General features: G+C 52.3%; 4 protein-coding genes across 4 annotated transcripts; 3 read left to right on the forward strand and 1 right to left on the reverse strand.

Moving 5' to 3' along the window:
• Nucleotides 1-14: 14 nt before the first annotated feature.
• On the forward strand, nt 15-563 carry M406DRAFT_320320 (RING-box protein 1; the record flags this gene model as incomplete). The annotated part of the gene is made up of 4 exons (XM_040919370.1): nt 15-104; nt 183-261; nt 329-399; nt 465-563. 4 exons carry the CDS (start codon nt 15-17, stop codon nt 561-563), a joined length of 339 nt encoding a protein of 112 aa, XP_040781269.1.
• Nucleotides 564-855: 292 nt separating this feature from the next.
• M406DRAFT_248791 (SPC12-domain-containing protein) lies at nt 856-1,310 on the reverse strand (the record flags this gene model as incomplete). Its single annotated transcript, XM_040916561.1, is given in 3 exon segments — nt 856-1,091; nt 1,109-1,196; nt 1,260-1,310. 3 exon segments carry the CDS (start codon nt 1,308-1,310, stop codon nt 856-858), a joined length of 375 nt encoding a protein of 124 aa, XP_040781270.1.
• A 714-nt stretch (nt 1,311-2,024) lies between these two features.
• M406DRAFT_271449 (uncharacterized protein) lies at nt 2,025-5,123 on the forward strand. Its single transcript, XM_040918115.1, has 2 exons — nt 2,025-4,187; nt 4,248-5,123. The coding sequence occupies exons 1-2, from the start codon at nt 2,917-2,919 to the stop codon at nt 4,831-4,833; spliced, it is 1,857 nt and encodes a 618-aa protein (XP_040781271.1). The 5' UTR covers nt 2,025-2,916; the 3' UTR covers nt 4,834-5,123.
• A 13,540-nt stretch (nt 5,124-18,663) lies between these two features.
• M406DRAFT_325760 (uncharacterized protein) lies at nt 18,664-21,468 on the forward strand (the record flags this gene model as incomplete). Its single annotated transcript, XM_040920020.1, has 3 exons — nt 18,664-18,724; nt 18,818-18,966; nt 19,027-21,468. The coding sequence occupies 3 exons, from the start codon at nt 18,664-18,666 to the stop codon at nt 21,466-21,468; spliced, it is 2,652 nt and encodes an 883-aa protein (XP_040781272.1).
• Between the last annotated feature and the right edge of the window lie 1,944 nt (nt 21,469-23,412).

Consider the following 23,412-nt stretch of genomic DNA (forward strand, 5'->3'; position numbering starts at 1 on the left):
CTCACGCGACCGTCATGGCTGACGTCGACATGACTGATGCCCCCCCAGTGGCCAAGAAGAAGGGCAGTGATGGCGAGGGCAAGAAGCGTTTCGAGGTCAAAAAGGTGAGCAGGCTGTACACACGTACACACGCTACGGCTATTACATGGCGAGGAGCGGGGTTACTGACGCCCGCATCATAGTGGAATGCGGTCGCGCTCTGGGCATGGGACATCGTCGTCGACAACTGTGCCATCTGCCGCAACCACATCATGGATCTCTGTATGCTCCACTCTTCCAACTGTCATGCCATATGTGTTGGTCATCGCTGATAAACTCGTGCCTGCAGGCATCGAGTGCCAGGCAAACCAGGCTTCCGCTACTAGCGAAGAGTGTACTGTCGCTTGGGGCATCTGCAACGTAAGTAATGGCTCTCTTGGCGTCACTTTCGCAACTCAGCGCTAACAGTATTTACCACCATACAGCACGCCTTCCATTTCCATTGCATCTCTCGCTGGTTGAAAACCCGTCAAGTGTGCCCTCTTGACAACAGGGACTGGGAATTCCAAAAGTATGGCCGGTAAACGCTGGGATCTCGGGTGGTCAGACAATAGTTCCAACAGATTCTCGCTGGCTGCGCAGGGAAAGCGTGTATGCGGGACAGTTTCACAGGGCTCTCGGATGCACAGGAGTTGATGCATCAGAATTGATTTCGCCATGGACTTTCGGTCCGGTGAGGCTGGCGTTGCAAGCACGGCCTGCATGCAATAGGAACCCATCTTAGAGCCCAATTTTATTATGAGGAACAGTTTCGCCATGTGTCCGTACTCCAGCTTCGAAATCTCCCCCGCGGCCCATCGTGTCCATCTTGCCCGTTCATTGTATTGTCACTTTCTCGTCTATAACCAGATTCTGCGGCACAGAGAAGGCAGTCCCACCGCTGACCGGAAGCCATTTGACGGGATGCTTCTTGTAGAAGGGCCAGGGCGGGACGACGACGAGGAATGTGAGGCCGGTGCCTCCGAGGGCGATAAAGACGGCGAGTTTGATATCTTGCAGAAAGTAGCCGACGAGGAAGGAGATAGCCTGTGGGAGAGGAGGTGATGAGCCAGCTTATCTCTATCCAGACAACCACGAGGTTTGCTCTCCCGACTTACACCAATAACACTGAGAAGAACGGTAGACAGAGTCTCCACCAGCTTCTGTCCCTCAAAGTCCTGCGCCACGTCTTGTCAGTCTTTTACGCCGGATATACTAAATGTGTATTTCATGCATCATACAATCTGCCCCTCGGCAACATCGCGAACCTGGTCCAGGAGCTCCTCGGCCATGGTGGTGAAAATGTAACACTCGACTCGTTTACTAGCAGGAAGAACGTTGCCTTAATAGAAGAGCATGAAGAAGTTGCTGTGTTGTTGTGATCGTAATGACGCTGTAGAGACAGTTGGCGATGTCTAAAAGTGGAAGCACGGAAGTTCGACGTGTCTTCGAGGCCGCTGTGGAGAGCTCCATATCCCGAAATTCTATCCCTGTCCCTGCGGCTGAGTGGAACCGAAACAGGTCCTCCACACATCAGCAGGGGCTTTTAGTGCATCATCTCACATGAACCGCTGGTCTGAAGACTACCATAGTATGACCATATTCAGAAAAGGAGAACAAAGATTACTGTACTGCACCCCTAGATGTTGAAACAAGATAAAAATTCGACTAAATGCCTGAACTCTTGTCTATCGACCTCTGTGGGTAATAATTCGAAAGAAGATCAGTAAATATCACATGTTAAACATTTAGCCTGTCTGCAATTGTGCTAGAAAAGGTTGCTGATTCTGCTCACTGGAGTGGCCTGACAATAGGAAGTCCCCCTAAGCTGGCTAGTGGCGGACTGCACTTTGGGCTGGAATGCCGAGACGAGTTTTTAGACTTTTTGGTGGGGCGCCAGACTATGAAGGTGGCCAAGCCCATCAATCCAACTCCACACCAATATACCTCGACACGGACACTGGCCAAGCTTTTTTTTTTTTTTTCCTTTCCCCCTTCAACCTCCGCCTTCACCTCAATCCTACACCAGCCTCCGAACAACAAAGTACAGATAGACACCTCAACTTCTACTGTCTTGGTGCTGCCTCAGTTCTCATCAGCTCTACATACTCGATATATCGACCTCGTCCCGCATCCACTCTCTGGTGCATCCTTGTTGTGTCTAGGACTACGACGTCATCCTTATCAGCACACTAGGAGGATCCAGTCCAGCAGCGTCCTGCCCACGAGGATTCAGTCTGCACCACTCAAATTACTCATATCGACTTTGTCATCCTGATCAGACATAATCATCCAAAGTACTTCTGCAGCCAATAATCCTCAACATCCACTGCGCGCACAAGGCATTTTGACCTGCGCGCCAGCCTTCCCTCACCACAAGCCAATCCAACCACGATTCCTACCTGCGGCCTCGCAGAGTCTTTCAAGTTGGCTGAACTCGCCTCCTCCCGTTCTTCTTTCATCCGTTCACTCCACAGCCCTGCTTTCTGGGCTTTCATTGGAGTGAACAAGAAGCCCCCATAATTTGGGCTCAAAATACGACACAACCTATCCTGAACCCTCCAACTTAGCGCATACTGGCTGCTACATCCTCCAGCCACGACCAGCCCCTGGCCTCAGAAGCTGCTATCACAGCTTCAGATCTGGAGCCAACCAGCTGAACGTTTCTTGTTGCGGGCGGCAGACTGTCCGCTTCTGCCGTCCGCTTAGGTCCACCATACATTCGACCTTCGAACGAGGATGGGAATTCTCCCCTGAATACCGGTTTCTGGTCTGCCAAGGGCCAGACCTTGTAACAATAGGAAGAGGCTACCAAAGAGGTTAAAGAGGCTCACGTCCAACCAATTAGAAGAAGGGAAAAAACAATCCGAGCAACGTTGAGCATCGACGGCTGGCAAAATGTCGGATCACGAAGAGACTACAATTTCGTCGGGCTACTCGACACCCGTCCCGGAACTGGACGACCACAGGCCTCCCCCGCCTCAGTTGGGTGATCGAGCCCGCCGTGGCACTTTTGACTCTCAGATGGGCGAACGAATCCGTCATAATTCGGATGCCTCGCGAGGTGGCCAGCGTCACTCCAGCATTCGCATTCGTGACTTCGAGGAGGCCATCATCGACGATGATGCTGGAGATGTCTCGCCGGTCGCTCGCCGTCAGCGACGCGGAACGGTTGACACGACGGCTGGATCTCGCGACAGCTCACCGTCTCCGCCTAATTCGGTCAAGGCGTTTGCCATGGCACGTCGGATGCCTGCGCTATCCTTCTCAGCAGACGCTCGCCCCGACAATGTCGATCTCCAGCGCACCTTGTCGGTGACCAGTCACCACAGCCACCGCAGCAAGTCTCACACGATGCGAGAGAGCGACGCTGGAAGTATCAAATCCAGCCGGTCTGTTGCAGAGGACGATGTTTGCTTCCCACAGGAGACGCGCGGCGGTGCGGCCGGATACATCGACTATGAGGACTTGGAAGACCTCATCCGGTTGCAGAGGGAGCGTGAGGAACAAGAGCGCAGACGGTCTCTGGATGCAAAGGACTCCCCAAAGTTGCAGAAGCAGGCCACCAATGCCAGCCGCGTTCAAATGGCAACCGCCGATGGTGATATCATGATCATGCCCTCTGGGTCCTCCATCCAGGATGAGAAGGCCGAGCACAAGCCTGCTCCCGTCAAATCCGAGATGGTCAATGCCCAGCGATTCCAGTTCTTCTCGACCAATCTGGAACAGACTTGCTATGCCAAGGAACTCGGCGGCCTCATCTTTCCGGGAGAGGACATTCGCACCTTGTTCACGCCTCCAGACGACGACGCCGACCACGTCTGGTGGCTGAATGTCAACTGCCCGCTCGAAGAAGAAGTGCGAGGGATCTGCAAGGCTTTTGGGGTCCACCCCCTCACCATCGAGGACATCATCACCCAAGAAGCGCGCGAGAAGATTGAGCTCTTCAGATCATATTACTTTGCCATCTTCCGATCGTACACCGCTATCCTGGATGAGGATGGCCAGCGCGAGTTCGAGCCTTTCAACATGTTTGTCATCGTGTTCCGGCATGGCATGGTCACCTTCAGTCACAATCTCAACCCAATCGCGTCCATGGTTCGGGATAGAATCTCTTCGCTCAAGGATTATGTTGACCTCAGTTCAGACTGGATCTGTTATGCCATTATGTGAGTTGTTCAAATCTGATCTGTGTCAGGCTTTCAAACCTTGCTAATACTGCGACTCAGTGACAATATCATCGATAACTTTGGTCCGGCCATCAACGAGTGCCAGAACGCTGCAGAGGCCCTAGATGATGATGTCTACCGCGCGCGACCCGATGACGAGGAGCACTATCCGTTTCTGCCCAAGCTCGGCCACATCCGCAAGAACATTATGGGATTGATGCGACTCCTGGGCGGAAAGGCTGACGTCCTGAAGGGCTTTACCAAGCGCTGCAACGAGAATTATCAGGTTACACCACGCATGGAGGTTGGCCTCTACCTCGGCGACATCCAGGATCACGTTGTCACCATGATGAACACTTTGGGTCATCTGGAGCGGATGCTTTCACGTGCCCACAGCAACTACCTGGCTCAACTATCTATCGACAGCATCACACAAGGCACACGAGCCAACAAAGTCCTCAGCAAGATCACCTTCCTCGCTTCCATCATTGTGCCATTGAACGTTATCACTGGTCTCTTTGGCATGAATGTCACTGTCCCATTTGATGATTCTGGCTCACTGGTGCCCTTCTTCAGCATCGTGGGCGTCCTGGTTGGCTTCTCGGCCATTTGCATCATCCTAGCACGGAGGTTCAGATATATCTAGCTTGGAGGGAATGATGTGTGACAGATGGGTTTTGTTCTTTACTTTTGTTTGGCTTTCTTGATGGCAATACAAGGTGGATGGGCTATTCTGGCCTGATGAGTACTGGTGTCTGTGACCTGGTCGTTTTGACTTGGACAATATGTGCACGGAGAGAGATGTAACTTCTTTTCTTCCAATTTTGGATGGTGTTTAAACTCCTTCAGCGAGCAATCGTCTAGAGTAGACTAGATATTAGAGAGGTGCAGTGGTTAGATTAGAGCCTACTAATGGATGACAAGCTCTTACCGAAGATTGTTGGTTTCAAGAGTCTGAATGTCTTCTGATATCATTCATGCATGCTGTAATATTTCACCTCCCCAATATTAATAGTGAGAGTTAATTACATAGTCGTGGCAGCTATGCACAATTGAGTACATGTATGGACCTTTACTCTTATCCGGACCATCACAGCGCCAAAAGTGACAGTGATGTGGGCAACACACATGCATTAAGGCTTTGATAGAAGAACACAGGTTAGATACCTAATTGTTTAACATATTCAAGAGCGGAAAGACCCAAGTTATCACCTAGACTCACTTTTGATATCATCTTATTGTCCTTGTCTGAACAGGGCATGTTGTTACTCTGGCCAGGTTGCATGAGTAGAAGTAGCTCTTGAGCAGCATACTGCCTGTCAGTCAGCCTCTTGCTGATGGGCTATGGCAGTCCTGTGTAATAGCTACTCCCAGAGTTGATTATCTGGCTGTTTACTATTGCCAGACCATCTGAGGTGTGTCACTTTTGATAGTGTGGATGAATATCAGCTTAGTCGAGACTTGATACATAATAACAAGACAGAGAGAAAGACAAGTCAGCACAGATAGTAGCCTTTTCTGGCACGGTACATTTTATGGTGTTCTGAATGCTTAGACATATCGATCATGATGATGAATCATGTCACCGGAGTAGGCTCTCTGGTGAAGCGTCGCGCCTGGATGTAACTATTTGAGCGCTGAAGTATTCATGGTCGATGATTTCGCTAGATGTACTTCAGCCAGATTGTTCGGTTCTTTATCCTCCTCTAATTTTTCTTGTGTCTTCTGGGAAATCAAAAAGGCAGACATTTCTACATCAATTTGTTGGGTTAATAACTCTGCGTGGGAGCTCACAGATATCATTCAAAGCATCCCAAGTCCATGACAAAAACCCTCCAGCAGGCTTATGCCTCATGTTGAAATTTTGATATATCTCGTGAAGAGCAGACAAAAAGTGAACAATCTTTATTGCCAGATCCGTGTAAACACCTACATGATTACTTCAGAGAGCAGTAATCAGTGCCAACTTTGCTCGCATTGCACACGAAACATGGTCCCATGCGAACACTTGCAATAATTACATACTTGGTATAGTCAGACGATACAGTTTCAAGGAGGTCGGCCCAGAGATGGCCGGTGCGAGATCGGGTTCATCAATGCAGCCCGTTGGTGATTGCAGATCTTAAGGGCACTTTCTTGATTCAACCCGAGCAACATCTCATCCCGCGCACTAATCCAGTATCCTACAAGGCCGAGATTATTGAAAGGCAATCGGCAGGACTTCTTATCATTGCTTGAAACCAGAGAGAAAGACACTGTGTAGCGTCTCTACACCATGATACGGTGTTGACGTGAAACCCGAGCCTTCCACGGCGTATCACTGACGGATCCTCTTCTCCCTAGTTGGCATGCCGTCACTTACCTTAAACTGATTGATAGCTCTATTCCAACATCGACATACCCCGCGATAACCCTCTCCAGATGACACCGAGTGGCGTTTCGGCTAGGAGAAAAAGACATATTCTAAACCAGGCAGGCCGTCGGGGCCTTCTCATCCAAACCTCACCGATGTTCAGGATAACTACATCACTCAGCCACACAAACATATACACACAAACACACACACACACACACACAACCTTCCCCAAGTCTCAAGTGCCGACCACCGAGCCTCTATCGCAGACCAAAACCCCACCGCTCGGCGACGACGTGAGAGAAAAAGGGCATCGTCTACAACAAGGGATCGACACTAGGTCTCCTCCGGGGGGGGGGGGGGTTTGGTTCAAAGGGTATGATAGGCGACGGACTCAGGGCAGTTTCCAGATCCGGTAAATGAGGCTCAACATCCACAGTGGCCCAACACGGCAGGTGGACATATGAAACCTGGCCTCTCGCGTGTGAATGTCACAATGGACAGCCACCACTACCGACATACATACTTACACATAACAAAATGGAGGAACCCCTTTATCCTTCCCAGCGTTACACCAAAAGAAACCCCCACAATTCTGCTCGATTGACGTGCAAGGTTTGACCATTGACGAGCCCCTTGCTTTTTCTCTTAACCCAGTCCGGAAACAAATAAGACCACGATTAGGAAGGGGGAGAAGAAAAAGGTAAAAAAGGTGGTGGAGCACATTTTTTCTTCCTTCTTCCGGCCTCAGCTCTCGCGCCCCGAGGTCGAGTGAAGTCGGAACCTGAAGAATTGTGCGGATCCGAAATAGAGTAGGAAAGAGTTAGGCGTGAGTTCTTTTGAAGCTGATCGTGGGGAGTTGAGAGGGAGGATGGACGACTGGCGGAGGGGGGGGGGGGAGGGAAGGTCCAAGTTGTCTGATACTTTTTCCCGAGCCCCTTGGAAGTCGAACTCGGACGTTCAGCACGGCTATGGAATTATCGCGGCTGATGGTGTAACCTCGGAGAAGAAGGCCTGCAACTCTCGGGAACAAGTGCCACCGGCGCTCGCCTAGGCTCAGCTCTCTCTCGTGTTCAGAGCCTGACATGGTCCCCCTCTTCCCCCTTTTCCTTAGAGCACGCGGTGAAGAGGCCCATGGTAGCCACGTGGCTTGGAGGCCCCGAAGATACCAGGAGAGCGAAGAGAGGAGAAAAGGAGAGAAAAAGTGCTAAACGATATGCATGCAGCCTTGCGTGCATCCGACCACCACCAGAGCCTGGTAACCGAAAGAGGGCGGGGGAGGGGAGGGAGGGGGAGACACAGGACCGCTCGGATGAAAGATCTTCTCGTCATTCACCCCTTCTCTGTATGTTGCCCTGGCATTGTTGCAAGGCCCTCCATCACCACAGCTGGAATGCCCCTCGTTCTTCACTTCTCATATTCCGTCATGTCGTGCGTCGCCACGGGAAGCGCACGCTACCAAGATCCGAACATCAAACATTGAGATCCCAATCAAGGCTCTCAGCATCCTTCATGCCAAGGCAGGTATATCTTTCGCTATCACTTAATAGCTCGGCCATAGTCTTGTGCGTCGACACCAGCTTTGGCCACGAAGAGACATATGAGTATGTGTGAGTGTGATCGTTCGGCAGGGCACACGTGAAGGGGGCCCGTGGAAGGGTTGTCGACAGCGCAAGTCGCCACCATCATCTGCTCCTGACAGAAAATAAAATTCCAAGGCAGGAAATATGCACAAATGTGTGTGTGTGTGTGTGTGTGTGTGTGTGTGTGTGTGTGTGTGTATGTGTGTGTGTGTGTGTGTGTGTGTGTGTGTGTGTGTGTGTATGCAATGTGTATGCGCGCTTCTCGTGGTGGCACACACACACAAATAGGTCAAAGGCCCTGAAGAGGGATGAGGGGTTGCCCGTCCCTCGTCAAGGCCAGATTGAGCCAAACCCACCAACCCTTTCCTGGGTGATGGTCTTGGCTGCAGAACAGGTAAATCCGCTGCAGAACCTTCCCCCCCCCCCCCCTTCCTTCTTCGTGATGCGTTGCGAGCATTCCAGGCCAAGCGAGACTATCGCCTGTGCCTCCCCCGTCCGCGTGTTTGCCCGCCCTCTTTTTTTCCTGCAAGATGCACAACCGACGGGTGAGACTATTGACGCGCTACGTCTCAGAGTCAGCGTGGGGTTGCGTGAGGACGGATACACACCCAAGGGCCAATCCGGGTGGCGTGCATCGTCAGGAACCGTGGGAGCCAAGGGTATGAGCTGTGGAGTGAGCATGTGCCGGTGTAGTAGTAGCAGTAGTAGTAGTAGTGGTCGTCGAAGGAGGAGGAAGCATGAGGAGGACTGTGCTTTCCGCCCGCCGTCGTCGTGCACCCACCATCATCATCACCACCACCACTTCCTAAATTCTCACTCCCTCTTCACACACACACACACACACACACACACACACATAGATAGAGGGCTTGCCGAGACTCTGAAAAAAGGTCTCGAGCATGCCGCTCTAACAGACCCGACTTATTCATGATCTGAAAAAGAAAGAGGAAAAGAGTCGCGTGGCGCACGGTTGAGCTGCCGATTGGCCGCGAAGGCCGACGACATGGCAGACGTCAAAACCACGCTATCGTTTTTTAGACGGAGTATTGAGGAGGGCTGCAGTGTGCTGCATCTGCTGCTTGCTTGTTTGCTGCTGGAGTCTACTTTGCTGCAGCTTATTGTACTACAACATATTGTCATCCAGCTCGCGGCGGCCCTGGCTCAATCCATACCCCAATGTTGCACATGTGTTTGCCGTTGTCATGTGCGCAAGAAAAACGAAACTGACCAAGTTGTGACCAAATCGGGTTCCCTTCCCGCATAAACCTGCTGCTGTCTAACCCGAGGCTTCCAATACTGGGGTGGGGAACTTCGTAAGCTGCGGCATCGCTTTTGAGGATGCAAGTGTCGGACGCGTAATGCGCAGCCATTTTGAGCTGCGCACTGTCGATATTCTCGCGGCATATACGTAGGACTATTTGGTTGGTCCTCGCAACAAGTTTATTGTCGTGGCTAATGCAGTATGCGACGGTAGGGTTCAATGTTGGGCTAATCTTCCAACTCCCGATGCAGCGAGCCTCTTTATCTTGTCTTTTATGCCTGTTTTATACTTCCGTCACATGAACCAGAATGCATAAATCTTGTTTCTTGTATGCGCCTGTGTGTGGTCGGCAACTCTATAGCGTTAGACCTTCCTGTGATGTGACTGACGGTGGATAGCAAATGCCACTTCGCGCAGTGATGCCCGACGTATATACCTCCATGGTAGTATCCATAAGTGATCCAAACAGCTTGCAGATTTGGGCGGCCGACGTAAAAGTCGGCCCTCGTATCTGAGCATGGAGCCTTTCTACCCAAGGAGGGACGATCCCCTCCCCTTCCGTTCCTCAACACAGTACGTACCAAAAACCAAGTGAACGGTTCTGGAGGATGGCATGCTCTTGAGTCGTCCTTCGTTGTGGTTCGCAAGAGCTATTCTCCTGGGATATGCCCTGCCGCGGACCGAGTAGTGTTGAGCACAGACAAGGACCCTGGCAATTGGGGTGCCGGAATATTTCGCTGGATGGACCCTGATGTTGATACGACGCAGGTAACGTGACCCAGAAACAAAGTCGATCTCATAGTCGTGCCCGATGTCTATGAGATGGATGATCGCCTCGGTTCGTTGGATGAAACATAGATACTGACTCGAACCTATTCCTGACATCTGCCATCTCAAAGCTTGGATCAAGATTGTGCCCCAAGAACTGACCCAGGAATCTGGGAAGTCCCATGCTGTGTGGTAGTAGTACTATAGTAAGATTTTCATGGACGAGAAAAAGTGAGAGACAGAAAGTGTACCATAACCCCCTTAAGAAAGCAGGGGGTGTCCCTACCTTAGTGTTGCTGTCCTCAAAAGGCGACAAGCCATTGCCATTTCATATCAATAACGTTTTGCTTGAAATGAAAGTTTGGTCCATGCAACACCAGACTTGGCTCAGCCAATCCTCAGAGTGGATAGACTGTTGCCGCCATTTTCTGCACCGTAGGGAAACCGACTGAACACAGACACATAGCTTACGAGTCCTCTCACCTGTGTGAGCTGTAGACTCGGGGATTGCGCGCGAGCATCCGTGCAGGCCTGGGGAGTCAGTCTACAAGCGATAGGGATGTTTGTGGTCTCTCTCGGCAATGAAAAAAGACAATGAACAGAAGATAGAAGAGGAGAAAAAAAGAGAAGAAGAAGAAGACAAAAAGAAAAAAAGAAAAAAAGAAAAAAAAGAAAGGCTCCAGCTGTCGAGTGGAGAGTCATCACCAATCTCCCTCCCTCTCTCATTCGCTCTCAGTTTCTTGCTTCAGCCAAACGATTGAGCGCATCTTCTTAGGCGCCCCAGCCAGCCCTGAGATTCGTGTCCAGTACTGACTGAACACCCGCTGCCACACAGACCCCCATGGGCCCGAATTTGGTCCTTTTTTTCCTACGGAGATAGCCGAGCCTGAGTTCCTGATGATGGCGCTCCGCTCGGTGCCATTTCAACCGTGCTGCGCGGGAGGTGGAGACCATGGTTTCCCGGATATGCTGTCCGGCTCCCCCGCCGACGGTACCGTCCTTTTTTCTTTGTCTCTTCTATCCGAAAACGAGATGCCACGGCCCCGGCAGTTATCATCTAGAAGGGATGAAGAAGAGGCAGAAGATGAATGGAGGGAGAGTCCGGACAAGGACCGCTGCTGAGGAAGAAAGCCGTCGGGTCATAGGGGAGTTTTGCAGCAGCAGCGCCCATTGATAGGTCCAAGGTTCTCGTGCTGAAACAGAGAGGAATTGGAGGCTGGGTACCGCAGCAGACTCTCCCAAGGCCCCCAGTGAGCACTTGCACAACTTGGCCGTGGCGCGTGGTGGTGTTGTTGGCAAGACAAACGAGAAGCCAAGGTCGACGACAACCATTAATGCATGATTTTTTGACGTTTCCTCCTGACCCCATCGTACATACGCCAGGGAGCGGCGTCTCGAACCCCGGCATCTCATTGATTGGGTCGATGATCAGTTGGATGGACCCTCTACCATTGTAAAGTTGTCTCCATGTGGAGGGCCCGCTGCGCGGTGTGGGACGTTAGACGAGGATTCTGTACACATAGTGTTGCATTGCATAAGTATTGTCCCGTACAGTACCTAGTGAATGCGCACCACACACACTGTATGTAGACCGGTGTGGTCCCAAGGACGCGCACCCTGGGGAAAGCGAATAAGACGGTTAGCTTGATTAAGTTTGGGCTGCCAACGCCAATGAGAGTTGGATCCACGTTTAAACTGTCAGGCTTGGGGGGGAGGGAGGGGGAAAACTATACTCGCCGACTGTGGTCATGCTCTTGCTGATCAAAACGGGAGTGATGCGAGAAAAAGAGAGATGAGAGATTGTGAACTCATTTTACCTTGCGCCAGGAAAGTCTACTCTGGTCTAGTATGGTGCCAGGTGCTATGCTGTGGCCCACTACTTTTCGATGGGGACAGCAACGGCAAGCAACAAGGGACAGGGGCCGTAAAGCTAGGGTTGGAAACCAGGGACAGGGCGTGGTAGCAGGGATCTCATCTTTGAAGGGAATCCCTGTCGAAATCACGTGTGAGGGATTGTTCTGTGTTCTTTCTCGAGAGGATGGATTTCAGAGCTCCTTCCCTGGATCCTCGAGGGGAAAAGGCAGGGGCAACTGGGCTGGCGCGACTGGCTGTGGTTGGGTTTCGCTTCCTTGATCAACTCATCTTCAGAGGGCTGCCATGGGGAAAGCTGCTCATTGCCGTTTTGGTTTCGCTTGTGACGCTGCAACGGTAATCGCCGACCCAACATCTCACAATTGACTTTAAAGATGAAATTGTCCGAATCCAGGATCATAAATGGTGAAATTTTCCATACCGGAAATTCCGCTAGCAAAAGAAGATGCATCATTTGAAAGGGCTGCCTGGAGAAGCCTGCAGTGGCAAAGGTGGTCTTTCTCTCTTTCTCTCTCTTTACCTCACTTCCTTCGACTTCCCTTCGACCATTGCCTGAGCCGCTATGATGCCGTGTCTTATCGATGACATAACTACAATTTGGCCTGACTCCTTCCCGTTGCCCCCCATCTACCTGACCAGAACTACGATCTGCAAATTTCAGCAGCGGGCCAGTCCTTGCTGCTTCCTTTTCAGGCCCCTCAGCTCCGGGTCGGTCAATCGTTGATACCCGGTACAAAGTACTGTGAATTCTGTACGACGGTTGCAGTACGGATACGTCAGGGCAAGCTCAGGTGCCTGGTTCCTGCGTTTTTTCTTTTCCCCTCAGCAGAGAGAGAAAACCCACCCGGGTGGCGGGGGGGGTTTAGGAACGGAGTGGGTTCGGTGCTGTGGGTAAAGTGTGAGGGATGAGGACGAGTTGAGGGTGGCTGTCCACACCTCCCGGTCAGAACTGAGTTGACGCCCTCTTCTCTCGGCTCCCACGGTCCCTATTCCCTCCCATTCGCCACTTGCTTCCAATTCGACCTCCAGCTCGCAGGCACAGAATCCCCATCCTTCGTCCTTGCCTTCGCCCGCTCGCAAAGCCCACGCAATCCTTCGCCCCTGGTTTTGGGGCTACCGTAACCGCGTTTTCTCTTCTTTTCAGACGGTCTGCTTTGGCGTCGGCCGCGCGCGCAAACTGTAGCCTGGGTTCCCAGCGTTCTCGACCTTTGGACAAGCAAAGCACTGATCGGCGGCTTTCGCTGCAGCGTGGACGCCCCGCTGTAGATATCGGGTCAGAGCACAGGCCTCACGGAGACTAGACCATTTTGCGGCAGCTTGACCGATCATGTCAGGTTGTCCAATACAAAGATCAGATCATGAACTTTTGTGGCCTATCGTGAGCCTCACTCTTTCTCTTTTTTTTTTTTTTTTTTTTTTTTTTTTTGCACATACACCACGAGTCGTGTAGGCCGCGCGATAGATTGTGGCCTTGGACGACTTTCCGGGAGGTTCCAGCAGTGCCAGGATGATTGTAGCGATGGCGATGGGTCCTCCATCGATCTGAAGGAGCAGAACCACCGTAGGCCGTCAGACAGAGGAGCGGTCTGTATCCTCCTCTTTTGTTCTTTTCATGCAGACAAACTCCCAGAAAGACGGCGCTTCACTGTGGTGTAAGCATCCCAAAGTGGATCCAAGAAAAATAAATATCTGGAAACCGGGAGCTAGGATGGTGACTGCACGATGCCAAGCATCATTTCCCCCCCGTTCCTCTTTCCTCCTGATGTAATAATGGACTGCCCCGGGGATGGACGCAAGCCGATGAACAGCTTCTCATGTGTTCCGTAAATTCCGTCATTTACGTCTCGACTGAAGACGACAGCCACGAGAAAGAATCATCACGAGTTGTCTTTTATTACTTTTCCTAACTGTCTCGTTCCTTTTTCAGGTTTTTGTTATGTTATATTTCTGCTTTTCTCTAATTTCCCACTTGTCTTGTTTGCTTCTTATTTTTTTTTTCTTGCTTTGTCCCAGGTCAGAATTCGGGTCAACAAACTCACGACCTCTTGTTGATACGAGAATTTAGCCATGCCGAGCCTGACTTTTGCTGCTAGAAAAGCCGGGCGGCGACGGGCCAAAAAGACCAGTATCGTTAGCAGGGTAGGATATGTCCGGAATGCGAATGAGCCGGAGCATGAAGTACGAAAGCTCTTGTCTAGGACGGACTATAGCACACACAATAGTCGCCAGCCTCGGCGACCAGACGGTGGAGAATTCCAGCACATCTTCATGGTCGCCCCTTGACCGACCTCCGAGATGACGAAAGCCACACACAACACCAGGTCTCTTTGATGATGATACCGGATATGCTCTGCGCCCTTCTCTCCGTATCCGTAGCACATCGGCCCACACACTCATCGGGAATTTGGACAATCGCTGCCAGCTTAGTCTTACTTGGCCGCGCACACAAGATAGCTCTTCCCCATGATCCGTGAACGACAAAGAAAAACCTGGAACATAGCATTATTGCTAGTCGCGAAAACAAATGCGCCTAAAGTGGTCGCTGCGGTCCGGCCCAGGTTAGGGCGGACTAGCTGCTATGGTTTCATGTCGAGAGACCTATTTATTGCTCACGTGCATGGGACGGCTTGTGTCAGGCCGCCTTAGCTGGCCTGGACGGGGCGACCCTCAGACCAGCAACACTGGCACCAGGGAGACATCGTTCCTCTTGGCCCACAGAAGACGATGTCAAGAGCTACTGTGGCTACTTATGCCTGCAAGGCAGTACTGTATTGGAGGAGGCGTCACAATGGTCCCGAGAAGGAGGACAAGGAGGAGTGGGAGGAGTCAAAAGATCGTGCGATGCACCCAGCTCCTCGGGAGGCACATGGGTTGCGACAAACCACCTTCTGTTTCAAGGAGGTGGAAAATGGTGCGCCCCACGCTCCCCCCACCCCCCCGCCCCGACTCTATCTCGTCAACTGTTCACATTGAACTATAGTAAACACCATAGTTAGTAGCACTGTATTGCTGCAGCAATTGTGCAAGCCGCCAAGAGAGAGAGAGAGAGAAGAAGAGAAGGGGGAAAATTTGACCCCTGCGACTTTTTGGACCAGAGTCTCCGTCTGAGACTTTTTGTCGGACACGGGGGGATGATCTCTGAATAATCAGCCCCAGATGGTTGAGCGTTCCTGCGTCAGCAACATCAGCCGCAGTTGAGAGTGAGTGACAGAGAGAGAAGACCATTGGAAGAGACTTTTTCTTTTACACGCAAGATTCCATCGTACCTAGTACAACCCCTGTTCTCATCGGCGGGGAAGTAAGTTCTTTCAGGGGTTCGAAAGGGCCTTTCTCCTCCCATGCGGACAAACACCCTTGCTCAGAAAAACTTGGGTACCCGCTTTCACAAGCCGGGGGACTTCGTGACTGGCTGTCGCGCGGGGTTTGTGTTGTACTTGGCTTTTATACAGTTTTCTCGTGGTAATTCAGAAACGGAGAGCATGCTCTTAGCAGACAGCAGTCAAGGTACCCAAAAGCCACCAGATATTCCCAGGTTGCTTACGTATGTGAATTTCTTTCTACTCTTCTTTTTCAGCTCAATATGCAGGGCGCAGGGAGAAAGGGACCGATGTTTCAAGAAAGTTCGGGGAAACATCACGGACGTTAAAAATGTATGGTTTCTTTTTGTGGTCCCCATTCTTGTTCTTCCCCCTCTACCCAAAAAAATAAAAAAAATGAACAATCACATAGATAAAATAAACGGTAACAACGGATGCATACTCCATTTTTTGACAGCATACCGAACTGCCGATGCACAGCACTGTCCTGGTTCGCTCCTCCACTCAGATCCAGTATTTTCGTGCCTTGCTCTCTTTCTCAACCCCAGTACACCCTGGTCCGGCCTCGTGAAAGCCTGGATCCGGCCTTGCTCGTACCAAGGGGCCCGCACGTGCTGGTGCCTTAGCCACTCTAAGCCCCCTATTACATGGAGAGAAGAAAGAGAGCAAGTATGCCTTTTGCAACACGCAGCCCCCCGGCTCCGTCCCCCCCCGTGTTGTTCACCTACTTGGTATACGTATTGGGTCGCGGGCAAAAAAAGACGATCAACGGCATCCACTCAACGCTGCCCCTCCAAGGATTCGCTGACGATAACTCTCTCAGATCTGCGACTGCAGGCTTATTATGCGCCGTGACCGGTGGGCCTGAACGGATACCAGCCGAGACGGGGAGGAAACGAACGCACCCAGACGGAGAAAAAGCCGACGCTCTTGCTTTCCGAACCGCGCGTCTCAGCGTTTGTGCGTCGAACTCTTTTCAAGAATGCACCTTGGATATCTGGGCCCGTAACTTGACACACTCACTTTCTCTCTTCCTCTCCCCCTCCTTTGGTCCCAGTGTTTTGGTTTCTCTGTCCCTGTTGCGCTGACGTTCACGAGAAGTCTTGGGTGGAATCCGTCGACCCTTCTTGCCACTTGCCGTACTACCAGTTACTAGATACAGTAAGTTCATTGCTGAGACGGCGCAGGTTTAAGCCCAGCGATATCGAGGGACAAAAGTAGATATCCCCAACCTGCGACACCACTGTCATCAGGAGTTGTAACCAGCCCTTTACCCTAACTACGGGGGTTTCTTTTCTCTCTCCCCCCCCCCCCCCACGTATCTTTCTTTTTTCATTACTCCCTCGGACCTGCACGGAGCCGACGTGTGTCACTTGCCTCCCGATTGAAAACCAAATCAAGATAAATAAGAAACAACCTCGGCCGTATGGATATGTGTGTGTGCGTGTACACATGCGCACGTGTGTTTCCGCCCGACTATAACTTTGAATCTATGGAACTATCAATATAAGTCTATGCAGAACTCGTCAGCGACCTTGTTCTGTGACACACACTCCCAGGGCTCGTCATCAGACTAGCTGCCGATGTCACTGGTCACATCTCCAACAACCTGCAGAATCCCCCTCCTACACTATTGTTTATCAATATTGCCATTATTATTTTGTCCTTTTCTTTTTCTTATAGCCGTCGGCAATCAATAATAATACCAACACCACTATTGCGGATTTGGGGGAAATTGTCGGCAACCTCGTTTTACCTGAAGGCCATAATTATAACGTTTGGGCAACAGCGACCGTGGCCCCCTCGAAGTCTGATCTGCTCTTTCCTTTCCCACGCACGATAGTCATTAACGGTTCCTCTTCCAATCCAATTTCGCCAATCTCCGATTCCGACCAGAACCATTTTGGACGAGCTTGGCGTCTAAACAACTTTGGCAGGGCTGCCTTGACCTCGAAATCCAACAGTCCAATCAGCTCGACGACGCCCCTCGACTATTCCATGCTGTGTTCCTGTTCTTCTGCAAGGCCTTCTCCCAATTGTTTTGGCGGCGGCGTCATTGGCGGCGGCAGCTGTCGTTCAACCTGATCTTTGGAGAGCTGCTGCTCCTCCCCCCTCCCCCCCAGCCTCCTCTCTGCCTCCCCTCGGCCCTCGGCCTGTCATTCTTCTCCCAATAGACCGCCAGATCAAACGGCCGACAACCTGCAGGAAGACAGACAGACAGACACATGTCAGCGTCGCCATCCATCCCATCCTCCTAGAGGAATCAAGAGCATCGCGAGCAAACCAGAAGTTGTGGCTATTTCATCCCGTAGCGGCTCTGCCGTGCAAGGTTGTCCCCGTTCAGCCCAGCCCATTCCCAGGTAGCCATCACCAAGGGTTGCATCGCCCTATGGAGTGAAAGTGTTGGGTGGGACTACTTACTCTTTTCGTGTCCGCTGTTGCGCGCATTTTCCCTTTCTCAAGCGGATCGGGGAACAAGGAGAACCACAACACTGTGCGTAAGTAACACAAGCCCCGGTTTTTGAACGACCCGCAATCCTCTGGCCCCCCCCCCCCCTGACTCCCTGAGGGTCTTGGGTCCCCATCCTGTCCACTCGTCTCCAAGGTTCCCAAAGTAACAACCCCCCTGTGGCCCGTTGGGAGCGCGTTGCGTGACGGGCACCCTGACCCATCCCACCCCCCAGCCAGAAGCCCCAAATCACATTAAGATATACTATGTGGTACTTCCTCCTCTTGTACATATTCGTCCAGTCACATCATACTCTCTTTTTCTTGTTGACCACCCCCAAAAGAACTTCCCTCCTTTCCCCCCAGCATCTATCTGCATAATTGTTTTTTATTTTTTATTTTCGCGTCCTGGCGACCCAGACGCGACGTCTTCTCCTGTCTTGTCACCTGTTGTATACGAAAGGGGGAAGGAAACCATATTCAGCAAAATAATTTCCACCTGGTGATTCCCACCATTTCATGCCAACATCTGGCTTGGGGACGTCACTGGCTTGTGTTTTCCCCAAGGGTCGGCTCGGCAAGAGGCACAGCTTCTGTGTGTCATCACATCATTCCATGTTCGTACTCGGGCAAGTCTTACAGCAGCTGACGGGACGAGCAGGGTGACACAGGAAAACACGAAGAAAAAAGAAATAAGAAAAAGAGGGAAAGCAGTCCAGTCCCCTTTTTCCCGTCCCGCGCGCGAAGTCATCGAAACTAGTGGACGGGAGCGACCCTCCTCTCCGCTGTCTCGCCCGGAAGGTCGGTTGGCCTGGTGGGTGTGCATGTGTGTGTGGGTGGGTGTGTGTTTGTATTGGGCACCACAAGTACAATAATGTGGTCAACACACGCAGCGCCTGCGCCTAGCCACCGGGGCCAGACGAGAATGGCCAAAAGTAATAGTGAAAGTACTACTTCTTTTGGCTTCTCGCATCCCGATTCGTCTTCTACTACTTCTGTTACTTCTTCCTCCTCTGTCTCCTCACGAGCATATCCGTCCGCCGCCGCCGCCTCCTCCTCCTCGCACCACCACCAATATACCGTCTCTGCCCTCGAGGCTGAAAACTACGCCGACTTCCTCGAGCCAGCTGTCGAGAGACCCCCTTCCCCCGGCGGGCTACGAGCTCTCAGCAACAAGGTCAGGCAGGTGTCTGTATCTGATCGACATGTAAACCAACAACAACACCAACAATACCAGCACCAAGCATTACAACACCAACAGGCTGGCTCGTCCGCCGCATCATCCTTGATCTCCTACGCTTCGCTGGACCGCCGGCCGTCGTGGGAGCAGGCCCTCGAGTCCTTCTCGCTCTCGAGAAAATCCTCTGTTAAGTCTACGACCAGCAGCATGCCCTCGCGGGAACGCCCAGAGAGCGTGCAGGCCATCGGAAAGGCCATCTTCAACCGCAAGTCCAAGTTCAGGCGGGAGAGCCTTGCCACGAGCGGCAGCTCGACCTACTCATCCGAGGTGACACTGGATGTCACGAGCGACCGGGGCAGGGCAGCATCCGCCGTCAACAAGGACCACATCTCATCGGCCATGAGCCTCTTCAACCGCCGAAAAACCGTCCAGGCAGTAGAGGAGGCCCAGAAGAGACCATCGATATCGAGCCCTTTTAACTTCCAACACGTCACACAGATCCAGCGGGACCAGCTGCCCAATCTTGAGCGGGCCAACTCGACAACGCTGCGCAAGGAGATGGCAATCGCACGGAGTCCCCCGAGGTCCATCAGGGGAGGCCCATCACGGGGGCCCTCGGCCGAGGACCTACGCGTGCCTAACTTCTCGTCCAAGACGTCCAGGCCTTACAACGACGAGGAGTCCATTCCGCCTCACGTCGTGCCGCACAGCCGCGAGGGCAGCCTGTCGCAACCTCCTAGCGCGCAGAACTCGCCCCCAAGGCAGTGGGTCAAGCAGGTCAAGTCGCAGGATCACATGCGCGGGCCCCCACCTCCTCGACCGCCTCGATCCCCGACGGAATTGGACCTCAACTACTTCGACTTTGCTCCTCCTCCTGCGACCGGCCCAGTGCCTCCAGCACGGCATCCTAGCCGCGGCGCATCGATCCCACGCCGCGATTCCGAGGCCTTGGGGCATCATCAGCAGGGAATGAATGCCTTCCGCTTTCCAGCACCCCTGAACCTGCAGCTCGGCGGCGGCGATGCCTACACTGTCTCTACCCCCCCACTCGGGTCTCCTGGGTGCCCCAGCCCAGCCGCAGCACCTGCAGAGAATCGCCGGTTTTCACGTATCTTTGTGCCTGCAGAGAACCCCAACTGGCCTCTGACCGCGCCGCTGAACAATGCCAGCGTCATGGCATTCGATGCAGGTCTTCCTGACGTGCCCGAGGAGGAGGAGCAGAGCGGACTGCCAAAGAGATCGCGCGCGAGCTCGCGCAGTACACATTCGTCGCTGAAGGGGTCGATCTCGGTACCAGCCCTGCGACAGGCGTCCATCTCGAATGCTGGCTGTCCTCCTTCTTCCCATAACAAGCGTGCAAGCCATCGTGAGTCTGTCGTCTTTGGCCAGTACGATATCTACGCTCTGCAACAGCCTGCGAGGGACAGGATGACGACGACGGCTGCGACTGAACAGGTCGACGCGGAGCCACTACGACGGGATAGCTGGGAAGATGTGATTGACTACTGCTACGAGCACGAGATGGAGGCTGACTGCGACTATGATTGGCACCGACCATCGGTCGACATGTCGCAATATGCAGCACGCGCTGCGTCGATAGCGCTGGCGTGTGAGGACGAAGGGCTGATCTTGTCCCGGCCTACTTCTGACGTACCTGCGCTGAGCCCCTCTAGCCGCTTGTCTCCTCGGACCAGCCATGAGGCGATCACGCCGGCGCTTGCTGCTACGGTTGCGAGGTCACCCACCAGCGCAAACTTCTCGTTGCCTCGACGAGATGGCCTCAGGAACCAGCGCCACCTCCATGTGCGCACCGAGTCGCAGACCAGCTTTAAGGAGGCACAGGGCTTCTCGCTCTCGCCGTCCTTTCTGATCCCGAACGATTACCATCACGAACTCCTCGCAGCTCGTACCGAGCAGCAGCAGCACGAGGACCCGGAGAGCATCGCCCAGGCGGTCACACTGGAGGAGGACCCGACGCTGACGATGGAGAACTCGAGCCTTTTCGTGCCAGCCAGGGCGAGCAACTCGACCACCACCAGCAACAGTAACCTGTCGTCCCGCTCTGTCTTTGAGCGGCACATCTCGGCCACATCGAGCAACACCGACTATACGCGCCTCACCATGAGCACTAGCTCCGACATGGACACCTTTGTCTTCAAGGACGACTCTCCGACCGCCACCACCAATTTCAACAACATGGAGGACCAGATCCCTGAGATCCACGAGGTGCTTGCCTCGCCCGCCGTCCACGCACGTTCGCAGAGTGCCGCCGGCCTCCTCGGCAGCCCGTCGTCCTCGTCCAACAAGGCTACGCCAACCTTGAGCCGGGATACACACAACAGCGACTCGAACCTCGTGGGTCTGCAGTCCCAATCCTCTCCCAAGCGCCAGACCGCCGCCGGGGGGCGCGCCCGGTCCAGGACGATGAGCTCCACCCCGGGGCAGTTCTCCCTGTTCCCCGCCGTACCCAGCAGCAAGGCTCCCCCACCACGAGGCTGAAACAGATCCACATCTTGCCGGAGATTTGTTACCGAGGATCTGGATATACTTTTCCGTTAATTATCACGGAGATTCCGAATTCGCTACCCAGTGGCACCACTATTGGAAGTGGTGCCCCCCCCTTTTTCCGTCGGTTTGGGGGGGGGGGGGATACGAAACTTCCTTTCTCCCCTTTGGAGCACTCGGTGGTTTTTGAACTTCTCATCGGATATATTGCTATCTAGTCTTTTTGAGACGTACAGTACATGGTTCGCGACATACTGTTCACATATTCCAACCTGTCGACAATTATTTTTGGCTCTTTTTTTCTACTTTGCCTATACGAGGCGCAGGACACTGTCGGCCTCTGTACCAACAGTATGACCACCACCAGCAGCAACAGCTATTTCCTTTTTCTGACACTATCTGCTTCTCTACGGTCGCTCGGCGTGCTATGTTGTTTTCCTTGTCTTGTCTCTTGCCGTTTTCAAACAGGGAAGCGAAGCGCGCACACATCATAGAGAAAAGTTTCGAACATTTTCTTATATTTCTTGGAGGGAACATATTGGCAGGGAGTCGGTGGGATTTGCGGGGATTTGGGAACTGGTTGACTTTCTTCATTTTTTTTCCTTTTTTCTGCCGTGGGGTTTGGGAGTAAATGACTGTGTATGACTTGGCTTTGATCTTGGGACTGAACAGACAAGAACTTTGTCGCGACATTATCTTCTCCTTGTTGTCTATACCTATCTTCTATCTGGATCAGAATGTTCTTTTGTTTCTCAACGAGGAAGGGATGGGAGGAAATGGATGCATGGGATGCATGGATGGGATGGAAGCGGCGGGTAAGGAGGAAAGACAAGACCTCCGGGCACCGAGATGCTGGGTCCACATGTACAGCCAACACTGACTGTAAATCTGAACCAGCTTACGGAAAACTTAGGCACACACAAAAACACACAAATTCGTATTATTCTATCGGTTCCTATGCCTGCTATCTATCTTTCGTCCTCAAAAAAAAGGAAGTAAATAACATGTATGTCGTGTGAAAATAAATGATCTCGCTGAACCTCAGCAGATAGGGCCGACAAGGAAACGAAACAGAAGAATGAGAGTCCCTTCCCCTTCCTCCTTTCCCTTTTTCGAGGTCAAAAAGGATGACCCTGAAGCTAACCCAGCTCCTGTTTAGCACAACAGATCTATCACCTGCATGGCGGGAAGGCTTGATCGACATAATCCCCCCCCCCTCTTCTCCTTCCCGCCACCTGTCAAGCCTTTTTTGTTTTCTTTTCTGACATGGAGCTAGCCCTATCACTCGCATATGATGTGTACGCGTGTGTGTCTCGGGAGTGCTGACAGGCGGTGTCAGCTCATTCCCAAAAGAGGAAGAAGACAAGTAGAGGTTGAAGAAAGAAAAAAAAAAAAGAGAGAGAGAGAGAGAGAGAGAAACCTCAGCTGTGATTGTTGCTTATGAGTGCCAGCTAAGTAAGTAGGGAAACAAGTAGAAAAAGAAAAAGAAGAAAAAGAAGAAAAAGAAGAAGAAGAAGAAGAAGAAGAAAGAAGGGAAATTCCGTATCAGGCCTCTGGTGTTGAGGGGTGAACTGGACCAGAGAGTTGGGATACAAAAAGAGAAGACTAAAAAAAAATAAAATAAAAAAAAGAGAAGAAAAAAAATAAAAAAGAGAGAGAGAGATACTTGGCACCGAGGTCACAACCCATTGGCCTGGCGAGCTACCACATCCGCCATGAGAAGACCCCTTCCCGAGAAAGCTGGGATGCTGTCATCTTGCAAGTAACGTCTCATGGGCCGACGCCTGTACTCGACTCCTTATCTTCCTCTTCGCTCACTCTCACTCTTTCTCTTTGAATAGGGTTCCTTGGCAGGGTCCATATCAGGCCCGTCCCTCCCCCCTGTAACCTGCATTATGTTGAACGGCGACCACGCGGTGAATGGACGGCGAGACGTCA

This window comes from Cryphonectria parasitica (assembly GCF_011745365.1).
Source record: "Cryphonectria parasitica EP155 unplaced genomic scaffold M406scaffold_1, whole genome shotgun sequence".
Lineage (NCBI taxonomy): Eukaryota > Fungi > Ascomycota > Sordariomycetes > Diaporthales > Cryphonectriaceae > Cryphonectria > Cryphonectria parasitica.